Source organism: Lucilia sericata, unplaced genomic scaffold (genome assembly GCF_015586225.1).
Source record: "Lucilia sericata isolate MDLA Ls3-8-SP2 unplaced genomic scaffold, ASM1558622v1 Contig002260F_arrow, whole genome shotgun sequence".
Classification (NCBI taxonomy): Eukaryota; Metazoa; Arthropoda; class Insecta; order Diptera; family Calliphoridae; genus Lucilia; species Lucilia sericata.
Window position 1 is genome coordinate 1 of NW_023996083.1, and position 12500 is coordinate 12500.

The 12500-nt window shown below is 32.9% G+C and overlaps 2 protein-coding genes across 4 annotated transcripts in view; one reads left to right on the forward strand and one right to left on the reverse strand.

The window, feature by feature from the left end:
- The first annotated feature begins 6710 nt into the window (after positions 1-6710).
- Positions 6711-12500, forward strand: part of LOC119613717 (GPN-loop GTPase 3) — a 10179-nt gene continuing 4389 nt past the window's right edge. The window contains exons 1-2 of the mRNA XM_037969757.1: positions 6711-6884; positions 6948-7615. Coding sequence (XP_037825685.1) covers positions 6840-6884; positions 6948-7615 — 713 coding nt within the window. The 5' untranslated portion in view covers positions 6711-6839. The remainder of the gene's footprint in view (positions 6885-6947; positions 7616-12500) is intronic.
- LOC119613715 (glutathione S-transferase 1-1) overlaps positions 8233-12500 on the reverse strand; it is a 4387-nt gene continuing 119 nt past the window's right edge. Inside the window, exons 1-3 of one of the 3 annotated variants that reach the window (XM_037969752.1) lie at positions 9988-12500; positions 8901-9042; positions 8233-8834 (exon numbers count right to left, since the gene is read on the reverse strand). The exon at positions 9988-12500 is cut by the window's right edge and continues 119 nt beyond it. In XM_037969752.1, coding sequence (XP_037825680.1) covers positions 8274-8834; positions 8901-9042; positions 9988-12242 — 2958 coding nt within the window. In that variant the 5' untranslated portion in view covers positions 12243-12500 and the 3' untranslated portion in view covers positions 8233-8273. Of the gene's footprint in view, positions 8835-8900; positions 9043-9308; positions 9465-9570; positions 9590-9987 lie in introns of those variants that run through there. The other 2 variants (XM_037969754.1, XM_037969753.1) reach the window with 2 other exon arrangements.

Here is a 12500-nt window from a genome sequence, read left to right on the forward strand (position 1 = left end):
GCGCTGTTATGCTGCAGTCACAGCGAAAAGCTAAAGCTATTTCCTGTGCAAAACCAAACATACACATTTCCTCAAAGCGGAAAACAAAAACTCTTATGTTTCTATTTCCTAATAACAAAATTTTTTTCTCTCAACATTTCACTTGTTTATCAACATTCTCACAACAACCGCAAAGCAGCGAACCACAACAGAGATACTAGACGGCAACAGCGACAGCGAAATGATAGCAACAAGTGGATATGAACAACAGAAAAAGTAACAAGTAAATGAAACATTTTTTTCTACAACTTTACACACTTTTTTCTTAAAGTAAATGAAAACTTTTCGAAAAAATTTTTACACACAAATATTCACCAACACTTCTGTTATAAATTTATGCAAAAATATTTACGCATTCTTAATTATTTCTATTATAAAACAATTATTTTCTTAAGACACTCCAATTAGACAACCGAACCGTGTGAAAAATGCGCGTAAACTAAACTGAAGCAGATAAATTCTGAGACGAATGGAATTAAAGTTATACTAGTGGGAGAGCAAAGGTGTTAAGGTATGCGTAAGGAACTTAAAGGTAATAGAATGAATAACTTTGGTGGATGCGCTTTTATGAAGAAGGGGTGTAATGGAGATGTACATATGTATATATGTATATGTTGCTATGTACATACATATGTATGTATTTGCTTATATAAATACTAGAGCCCTGCATGAGTGACTTAAATAATATTTTAAAACATTTAATTTTTTGAAAGTACTGTTTTTGACTCACTCATTGTTTTTTTAATGAATATAAAGGTATTTTCAGACTACAATACTGAGTATTAATACTTGTCAAAAATGTTTGTATTATAATACAATTTACTAGTCTAAATATAATTTGTAATTTGATTTTCAAAAATATTACTGATTTTTTTGGCATACGGTCGGTATTCATAAATTTTTTAAAACAATTCAAAAACTTTTTATTTTCAAACTTATTCGGTATGTATTTTACAAATACAATAAAAAACAAACAAAAAGTGTAAAATACATTAAAAATAAGAACGAAAAGTGCATAAATAATTGAAAATTGGATAAAAAATATTACAAATATTATAGTGTAAACATAAAATGTATTTTTCGGATTGATTTTTTGAAAATGTGAATTATTTTCATAATATTTTTAATTTGAAGTGTGTTAATACTCAGTATTGTAGTCTGAAAATACCTTAATAATTTATTCAAAACAAAAATGTATATGACAAAAAATTCAAATAAAGTAAAATACATGAATGTAAAGAGTATTGTATGATATGAGTATTGAGAGTGTTTTTGTGTTTCAAATCGAGTGCAAAACAGCGAGTGAATCGAATCATAGAAGGATTTATTATGTGTTTTAATTAGAATGCAATTCTTTGAACGAATTACCGTTCTTATGAATTTTTATATCGAGATTACAAATAAAATGCATTATTGTTATGTATATATTAGAGCCCTGCATGAGTAACTCTATTTGCTACACACAATGAGTGACTCATTGCTTTGCACTCAACTCATTGTTTGTTTAGAATAGTATTTACAAAGTTTTGTTATACTCAAACGTTGTGAGTACTATCAAGTGAATGTGCAACTACATTCAAATCGAGCGAGTAAACAATTTGTTTATGTTAAAACAATACAAAATAGATTGTTTGAATCGAATGAATCGATTCAAACTTTTTCTTGAATAAATGGTGAAAATTTTGAATGCTGTTAAAACTAGTTCCTGTGGCCCGAATTCGCTGAAATTTGGTAGTCTTGAGTACAATTGATGACAAGATAATATTATGTTCGAATATTCGAAATTAAGTTCGAAAATTCGAAGTTATGTTCGAAAAATTTTTTATGCTTTTAAATTATTCTTTGAGTCCAAAAAACTAAAAAAAAATTTTTCGAAAATTCGAACTCATGTTCGAAAAAAATTTAAAGCTGATAAAACCAGTTTCCGTGGACCAAATTGGCTGAAATTTGGCAGTGTTAAGTACAGTTGATGACGCTACTATATTATCTTCGACTATTCGAAATTAAGTTCGAAAATTCGAAGTAATATTCAAAAAATCTGTTAATTTGTCGAACTTAAAAATTGTTTTGCTTTCACTCGATTCACTCACTGTATACTACTTGAATTGAATCACACAAACACTCTCATTACTTGTTTCGTTTGAATTGAGTATTGACTAACATTCCTTATTTTCAAATATATTATTCATTTCATTCATAAAACAATGAGTGAGTCAAACACAGTGTTTGAAAAAAATCAAATGTTTTAATTTATTATTTAAGTCACTCATGCAGGGCTCTAGTATATATGTATATTTTATTAATTTAACTCATGTAATAATTATATTTGAATGTTATTTAGAGATGTAAACAAAACTACTGTAAAGTGAAAAAATATGAAATATAAGGATTCTTATAATTATATATTAGCACTGAGAGCACCTTCTTCTTGTGGAACAGCGTATTTTTTGTGATTCATGTGTAAGAAAATAATTTGATTTACAGCAATATCATTTGAGGCAATGGAGCATCTTTTTTCAGAAATTACGTTGCGGGCACAAGAGAAAACCCGTTCTGAAGGTGCGCTACTTGCTGGTATTGCTAAGATTCGGCAGCTTAATTTGTGTAAAAAGGGGAACTCGTTCTTATGCGAATCCCACCACTTAAGTGTGTCGAAATCATCAAAAAATGACACTTCTGTGTTTTCGTATCGTCTCAACTCTGAGGCCACTAAATCCTCGTTGGTTTGAAAATCAGATGATCGAATAAAATCTGAAAGCAGCTCTAAATTTTTCGATGAGATTGAGGCTACTGACAGTTGTTGTGGTTCTGTTATAGGCTCACAATTCTGTACTAGGCTTTGTATCAACTCGATACATTTTAATTTTATAAGATTTCGATCTTCTTCAGAAAAACTTAGCAATCAAATTCGCTAAGTATGTTACAAACTTTGCAGTATATATTATCACCTAAAGGATTTCAGAATAATTAATAAGAAATCAGTGGCCATTAAAATTTTATAATGGTATATACAACTTACTAGTACATTTTTCGCGGCGCAGTGTTATAAAGCCATAGGTAATAAAGCCATATGTCCTTATTTCTCAATGAAATGAGAAATATAACCATATGGCTTTATTGCCTACACCCAAGTGCAATATCACCATAAACTAAAAGTAACCAAAGTGGAAATAACGCCATAACAGTGAAATAGTTACGGTTACAAATTGCCAAAAGAATCAGTTGCCAATAATTCCTCAAAATTCAAAAATGAAATAAATCCCTAAAAATACTTTTGGGAAGTTATTTCATTATATTACTTTTATATCACGAAATAAAAAAAATATATGTTTGATAGCCGGCCTTCGGCCGGGCGCCAGGGTTTTCTCCTCTGAGATATATTGGACACCGGCTTCGCTAAAAATACACTTTCCGTGTAACAAGAGCGTTCGACCTTAGGCCGGCTATTTAGGAAATCTTTACTAAGCGAAGCCGGTGTTGGACATACCATAGAGAAGAAAGTCCTTGCGCCCGGCCGTAGGCCGGCTATTTAGGAAATCTTTACTAAGCGAAGCCGGTGTTGGACATATTAAAGAGTTGTAAATCCTTGCGTCCGGCCGTAGGCCGGCTATTTAGGAAATCTTTACTAAGCGAAGCCGGTGTTGGACATACCATAGAGAAGAAAGTCCTTGCGCCCGGCCGTAGGCCGGCTATTTAGGAAATCTTTACTAAGCGAAGCCGGTGTTGGACATATTATAGAGTTGTAAATCCTTGCGTCCGGCCGTAGGCCGGCTATTTAGAAAATATTTATTAAGCGAAGCCGTTGTTGAAATGAAAAAAATTAAATGAGCAATAACACCATAATGGTTTTATTTCATTCCTTACATGGAAATAAAGTCATATGGCCTTATTTCTCAATGAAATGAGAAATATAACCATATGGCTTTATTACCTATGGCTTTATAACACGGCGCCATTTTTCGCCATTCATGCTGCGTATTCCCAACAAAACGTTATTCAATTGTGTATCTTTTATATAATGCATTGTTATTGCCAAAAATGATTTGTGTAAATAGCTGTCCGTCCACAAATCGGTGGTTAGAGCGAACCCAATGTCCTTTACTTTAGTGATGTCGGATTTTATCTCAGAAAATGCTACATCGTAAAGCTTACAAACATTTCTTCCTACTGTTGTTGAGTGTGGAAGTAATGATTTTACATCGACGTGCTTACCATATTTTGAGCCGATGGAAAAAACGAAGCTAACAAGTTCATGAAGACCGGAATCTTCCACCAATGTAAAAGGTCTGCAGTTTTCAATAATCCATTTGGTAAATATATACAATGCTTTCCTTTTTGTGTCACTATCCACTAAAACGTTGTATACGTTATCCCGATCTTTTGTGGCGATGTAGCATTTATGTCTTACCAAGTTTGTAGTAGATTTACTGTTATGTTTATACACGCTAAAGCAAAATCGACACGCGACTACATTTAACAATTCTTCACCTGAGTCGTTTATAATAATTTTCCATACATTACTACGTCCCGTTTTATTGCTTAATTTATATTCTTGGTTAATTATTTTTGTTTTTATTATATCATGGCTTAACAAGCTAGTTCCACTGGAAACGGATGCTGGGCTATCAACGGCGTCGCTAGAATTCTGTTCCAATTTACAATAAAATATAATATAAATTAAAAAATTATCATACGGTTTAGTATTTATTAATTAGATATACCTCATTGTTTTCATTTTTAAATTAATTTGCGATATCATGTTTTTTTATTATTTTTCTTTTTAAATTATTTTTCTTTTGGCATTTAAAACTCGATTCACTCGATTCAAAATATTTATTTTGTATTCTTTTAATATACGTAAGTTGTTAACTTACTCGATTTGAATGTAGACGTACACTTACACAAAAATACTCGCAATGATTGAGTAAAACAAAAATTTGAATTATTAAAATCAAATGTACACACTCTTTGTAAATAATATTCAAAATACAAAATGAGTTGAGTGCAATGCAGTGGATTACTCATTGTGGGTGACAAATAGAGTCACTCATGCAGGCTCTAATAAATATGTTAAATTAAAAGAGTATGTTGAAGTTTATTAGTTCCTTTATGTACTGCGTTATCTTAACAAAACTGCATTATCACTATTAATATAGTATTGCCAAATGGGAAAATTGTTTACTGTACTATAATTCATACAAGTGGTTTAGAAAATTACTAAATTTAAAAAAAATTGTTATGAATAAAAGAGTTTGATGTTTAAGAAACACTTCAAAAAACTTTTATAATTGTAAAGTAAAAAAATGTTTTTCCGTTTTATAAAATGTTGCCATTAACTTATGATAATATTTCTTATTAGGGTTCTATAAATCGACTTTCGAATAATCGAACAATCGACTTTTTGTCGAAAAAAGTCGAAGTCGACTATTTTGTTCCAAAAAAGTCGATAACTCGACTATCGTCTGTGAAAAAAGTCGAAAAGTCGACTTTGTGAATAAAAGTCGAAAAGTCTGACAGTCGAAAAGTCGAAAAAAGTCGAATAAGTCGAAAAAAGTCGAAGAAAGTCGAAAAAAGTCGAGAAGTCGTAAAAAGTCGAAAAAAGTCGAAAAGTCAGAAAAAGTCGAAAAAAGTCGGAAAAAGTCGAAAAAAGTCGAAAAATCGAAAATTGTAGAAACAAGTCAAAAATAGTGAAAAATTTTAAAAAAGTGGAAAAAAAAGTCAAAAACTCTAAAATAGTCGAAAAAAGTCAAAAAATAGTCGAAAAAAAGTAGAAAGAAGTCGAAAATAGTCAAAAAGTCGAAAAAATCGAAAAGTCGAAAAAAGTCGGAAAAAGTCGAAAAAAGTCGAAAAAGTCGAAAAGTCGAAAAAAGTTGAAAAGTCGAAAAAAGTCGGAAAAAGTCGAAAAGTCGACTATTTATAAAATACTTATAGTCGAAAAGTCGAAAAATCGACTTTTCATAAAATGCAAAAAGTCGAAAAGTCGACTTTTAACTAAATAAAAAAAGTCGAAAAGTCGAAAAGTCGACTTTTCGTTTCAACTATAGAACCCTATTTCTTATAGTTAGTTTTGTAAATAATTTTCTAAACTAATATTCCATAATTATAGCAACCATTATATTTTCCAATTGGCAGCACTGCTGTTTATAATAATAAAGATAAGGCAGTATTTAACAGAACTAATAAACTTTTTTTTTTTTTATTTTTCTTAAATTTTATATACATATAGTCCCGAAGAAAATTTGTTTCTATAAAACAAAGACTATAGGGACTGTTTTAAAAATTAAAATTTTAAGTTTTTGTTTATTTTTTAATATTTTTCTTTCATTGTTGTTGAAATTTATTTCATTTTAGTTTATCCATATTCTACACAACACAAAATATAACCCTGATCAACTGCCGACGGTTCAAAAATTGAAAGTTGCTGAATTTTTGCGACAGACGCATTACCGCGTACAACGCATGTTGTGTACTTCCACTTTAATTGTTAAATTAACTTAATTTAAATATAAAATAAAATAATAAAATTCTTAATTTAGGTTATTTTGCTTTAATATAAAGTAGTAGTAGTTTCCCCTTGTCTTTACCAAATACCCTACAATCCCAAAAGGGGTTTAATTACCCTAACAAATGACGGCTGTTTTGCAGTTTTTCTGTTTACAAAAAGGGAAATTTTTGCAAAACAAACAATACGGCAACTTTAAAAAAGCGCTAATAAAAAAACTCATGTGAAATTAAACAAAAAATAACAAAACATATTTAAATCGTATTATCTTTGTAAATATTAATAAATTTAAACAAAAATGCGTTATGCCCAGGTGGTAATAGGACCAGCCGGAAGTGGTAAAGTAAGTAGTATAAAAATCATTAAAAATCACAGAAAATAAACTTAATTTTGATACCGCTTTTAGTCCACTTACTGTTCATTCATGCAACGGCATGCCCAAGACTCCAAACGTGTTATTGAAGTGGTGAATTTAGATCCCGCAGCCGAGCACTTTGATTATCAACCCTTAGTCGATATAAGAGATCTTATACAGCTAGATGATGCCATGGACGATGAAGAGCTACACTATGGTCCCAACGGGGGTTTAGTGTTTTGTCTAGAATTCCTTATAGAAAATCAGGAATGGTTAAAAAATCAACTTTGTGGTGGTGGTGATGAAGAAGAGGATGGTTTAAATGTCGAGCCAGATGATGATTATATACTATTCGATATGCCGGGACAGATAGAGTTATTTACTCATCTAAATATGGGCAAACAGTTGGTGGAACTATTGGAGTCTTGGAATTTTCGTATATGCACAGTTTTTCTGGTCGATTCACAGTTTATGATAGATGGTGCTAAGTTCTTGTCCGGCACCATGGCCGCATTAAGTGTTATGGCCAATATGGAAATGCCTCATGTTAATGTTTTAACAAAAATGGATTTGTTAAGTAAAACGGCCAGGAAGCAATTGGATAAATATTTAGATCCTGATCCCAGAGCTCTGTTGGGTGATATAACACAGGAATCGGCATGGGGTAGATCACATCGTAAGCTATCGGAAGCGATAGGATCGTTAATAGAAGATTTTAGGTAAGTGGTATTATAAAATTAGATAACACAATTATACACATACCAGAGGGTCGGTCTCATGGCGAGCACAAACTAATACGTTAACGAATGTTGTTCGTCAGGTGACTTTTACTGTTAAATACGGAAAAGTTTAGCAATAGTATATGTCCCTTTGTGTGTCTTTAGGAACATGTCCTCAGGTGCAAATTAATGTCTGGGTCCGCCAGGTAACTATAGCTCTTAAATACCGGACACAGAAGTCAATAGAAACACCTGTTTCATAAGCTTTCAATGGAAATTCTCATTTTAATAAAAACCTTTGTGAGTTGTAAAAGTACGTCGAACCAGAATTCAGTACTTTAACTTCACCTCTTCCCTTGAGCAAAAAAATTGCGATCTTGATATAACTTTCCCCCCATATATTACTTGTTCTCCCAATTAAATAGCCCCTTGTTTTTTTTTAAACATATTTGTGTATATACTTTATTATATATTTGTATGCATATTTTTAAGCCGTTTTTGCTTGCAAAAGGTGTTTAAAACATTTAACATATTAAAAATTAAAGAAAAAATTAAATCTTGACAAAATCCATTTCATTTTTGTCCTTAAAAATTAAAAATAATATATAGCAAAAAAATAAATTTGCAACAATTTTATTGTTCTGCCTTCTCAAACAACTTATGCCACATTTTTACGTATGGGATGGAATGGATGATTCATATGCGACAAATCTGGACGATTATGTTCAAATTCTTTGATTTCTTGCATGCCACCATTTGCAATTGACCATATCTCGGGGTATTCAGTTTTAAAGGTGTTATACCATTTAGTGACTAGAGGATAACCGGAGAAATCAAATGATATAGCTTCCAAACATAATGTAGCTGAGACAAGAGCAAAATCAGCAATGGTCAAATGATTGCCAGCAGCATATTTAGTGCCCAAACGTTCCAAATAGGTTTCGAATACCGCCAATGAGTTGTTAACCTTTTTCAAGCCCAATTCGGTACGTTCATAATCGAAGAAAATGGGAGCCATGCTGTAGGCAGCAATGCTGGAATAATAGAAACCCATATTAAAGCATAAACGATGATTAACCAAGGCACGTTCTCGGGCTGCTTTGGGATATAATGGGGTATTGTCACCATATTTATCGCATAAGTATTGCATTATAGCAACACTTTCAGAGAGATAGAAACCATCATCATCCAAAACGGGTATTTCTTTTTGGGGATTGATCTAAGTTCAGAAAGATATAGAAATATATAAATAAAATTTATAATGTTGTAGGAAATAACTAATTACCTTAGCATAATCCTCGGTTAAATGCTCCGAGGCTACATAATCCACATTATGCAATTCATAAGGAATGTCCAAAGCCTTTAGGCACATACGTACAGCCAAAGATGGTGGGCCATCGGATACCGAGTACAATTTCATATTGAATCTATTAATAGAATAAAACAAAAAATTTTAATACATACAAATATTTCGTCAAGTCATTAAAAACGGTGTCATTATTGGTTTCTTAAAATAACACGCATTTAAAAAATTCAAGGTTGTCTGAAAGTAAAATCATTACTTTGATATAATTACAAAAATACCCTAACAACACCCTTTCCAAAAATTTTTATTAAAATACTAAAACTTTTCTTTAAATTTTCTTTTGGCTATTTCACTACAACTTTCTAAAACTCGTTATTTATTTCTTACTTTTACTTATTTCTTGTATAAAGTGATGACGACTTAATACGTGCGGCAAATGATTCGATATTTAATGTATTCAAAACAAGTTATTTTGTGTTGTGGTCCAAACACTATTAATAAGAAAGAAATAAAAGCTTGTCTTTTTCTAGAAAAGCTTAAAATTGTTAACTGACTTAATGACCGGCACAGTAAAGCTTAATAATTTGTTATTGTAATTGTGATTATTGTGTATTAAATAAACATTATAGGGATTTTAATTGCCACCTACCAAAAATACAAAGTGATGATGCAGTTTATAGAACAAATGAATAATTTGCCCAAAATTTAATCATTAAAAATTTGTACACTTGCACTCAGACAGTAAACAATCTTATAATCTTATGCTTAAAACACATAGACAACAGCCGGCGGCACAGCAACATGACTACAATGCTCCTATAGTGGAACAGGTATCATTAGTTTGAAGTATATTTGAACTAACGTATGGAAATATTCCTCTTACATCCAACAGACTCGGATGATTTATATTTTGCTAATTTTTCGGACATTATGAAGGGCATGGTTCTATAAGAACCAAATAGGGAATAGGTCAGTCATAAGCCCCTCCTCTACATAATTAATTGTACATGTACAGTTGCTAAAACACAACTACAACAAAATTCAAATTCAAAATTCTTCAACTTACTTGAATTTCTCACGCTTCACCGATTTGCCAGTGCCCAGTAAATGCGCAAATTCCGGATTTAATTCACTCAATGATTTTCCCATAATATCTTTAGTTTTAATATCTGCATTAACCGCCGTTTTGGAAAATTCATTAAATAAACGTTTCTTTATGTCATTCTCTGATATAGGATGCGTATGCGAATTGCTCAGATGAACAACTGTCAATTGATTGTCTGAATTCGAAACAGTGGTAACACGGGCCGGACACTTAAGTATACGATCCTTCGACTTAATGCAGGCCCAATAGGTGCGTGTAGTGGGTGAAATACTTTTCAAGTGATAAATATAACCATCGACACACAGTAGTTCACCACCTTTGGCCGAGCGCAATTTTGTGGTTTTTGTTATATCAATGTTGTCGGGATTATAGGAGGCTACTGGTGTATTGCCAGTATATTTTTTCAATAGTGACTGCGTCTTACGCCATTTAGCACTGGGTTTGTAGTCTTCGTCATCATCATCATCGGTTTTGCGTCCTCGAGTACGCGTGGCCTTTGGTTTATATTCAACCTCAGCTTCAGAATCTGAACGATATGTGGTTGTCGTATTCAATCGTTCCATTTCTATGTACTCAATTACCGGCAGTGTTTCATGAAAAGGATCCACTTCAATTTCACTTTTATAATTCACCAGCGAAGCATGAGCATTTTCATCTAAAGTGCTCTCCAACATTATATGTGTTGTTTCCAGTTCTCGCTCAGTTTTTGGTTGTTTCATTTGCAAGAAGTCATTAATGTCGGGAGAATTTTCACGTGAAAACGCGGTATTATTAGTATCATCAAAACCTCCGGTATGATCATTATTGTCATCATCATTGTCCTCACTTTCGGAAGAAAACATTTCCATTTTGTGGCTTTGTAGTGATTTGTCTTTTACTTTTAGGTTTTGGTTTAAACGCTTTAGTATATGCTCACGATGATTAATCGAATGCTTGTGTTCACCCGAAACTTTCATAATTTTAATGTCTTTACCCACACCCTCTGTGGTTAAACGTGAATTACATTTGTGCACCTTATCTCGGCGGAACAAACAAGTCCAATAGGCCCGATCATTTTGAGAGCCTCGGGAGTCATAGTGAAATATCATGTTATCCATTATGAGTATGCGATTTCCTTTTAACGAAGGCAAAAAGGTAAACTTGGTTATTTCCCCATCTTTAGGATTGTCCAAAGCATCCATAACATCTTCCACCTGGCGATACAATTTAGAAGTGGCTTCGGCTCTTATGCGCCGTATATCGGGACGAGGGCTCACATCGAAACCGGAGGATATAGATAAAACATTACCACCACCTTTTGTTACCGACAAGGGTATACTTGTTGGTTTAATTTTTTTCTCCACTTTGGGCTTTTTATCCGGACTGGGAGCTAAAGTATCAAATACTTTGAAAGAGGATTTCTCCTCATTACCCTGCAGCACTTTAATATTGTTCCTTCTAATCAATGCCTCTATTTTTACCTCACTGTAGGGCTGGTGATTATGGGTATTTTCCTCTAAACGTATAGGCTTGAAACGATGCTGCCCATTAGCCAAACACTCGGTATAGATTTTGCCCGAACATTGCAAATCCTTGGATCTAAAACATTTCCAACGGTAAGTGGTGCTTATCATGGATTTGCCATCTAATCTATAGACACAGCCCTCCACAGCAACCATATGATGACCCTTGGTGGTCTTGAGCATTAATAACTTTTTCTCCTTCTCTTTGGGCTTTTTGGCTGTGGTTATACCCAAACTTTCTACCAAATCACCCAGCTCATCATCACTAGTGTCCAGTTTTTCTTTACTGGTATTATTTTCATCATCCCCATCACTATCAAAGTCCATTTTCTGTTTTTTAGCATTAAGTTTCTTCACCAACTCCTGTTTTTGATAACGCCTTTTGAGCGACTTGTTGCTCAATGTACAGGGCAAACCTTCAGCATCGGCCTGACGTTTCTTTTCCCGAGCCCTTATAATGGCATCCTGCTCAGCCGGACCATGAGGATGTTCTCCAACTATGTTTTCCACTTTATGGCGCGTCAAATCCCATTCATCTATTAAACTTGTATACATACGCACCCGACAGGGTGTTTTATCTTTACGGCGACTGCACACCCATCTGTAGGCTTTGCTGGTGCGATCATCATAATGATACAGATAATCTCCCACCAACAGCATATCCTTACCCTTAACGGATCGCAACATTTCCACTTTGGGGGATTCTTCTGCCATTTTTTAAGGGTTTTTTGTAATATGTCCCCCTAAGAAAAAATACCAAAATTACACAAAATATTTGTTCCCAATTCCCCTAAAAGCACACCGCAACCTAATAATTGTATAATTGTTGCAAAGTGTTCAATTAATTTATTCCACAATTTCCCTGTAATGTTTATTTAGGGATTATTTGATTTTCCAACTTAGTAGGAATTATTTCCGCACTTTTATTTTGATAATTCCCTCGAAAATTATTATTTTTGTCTTAATACTCTG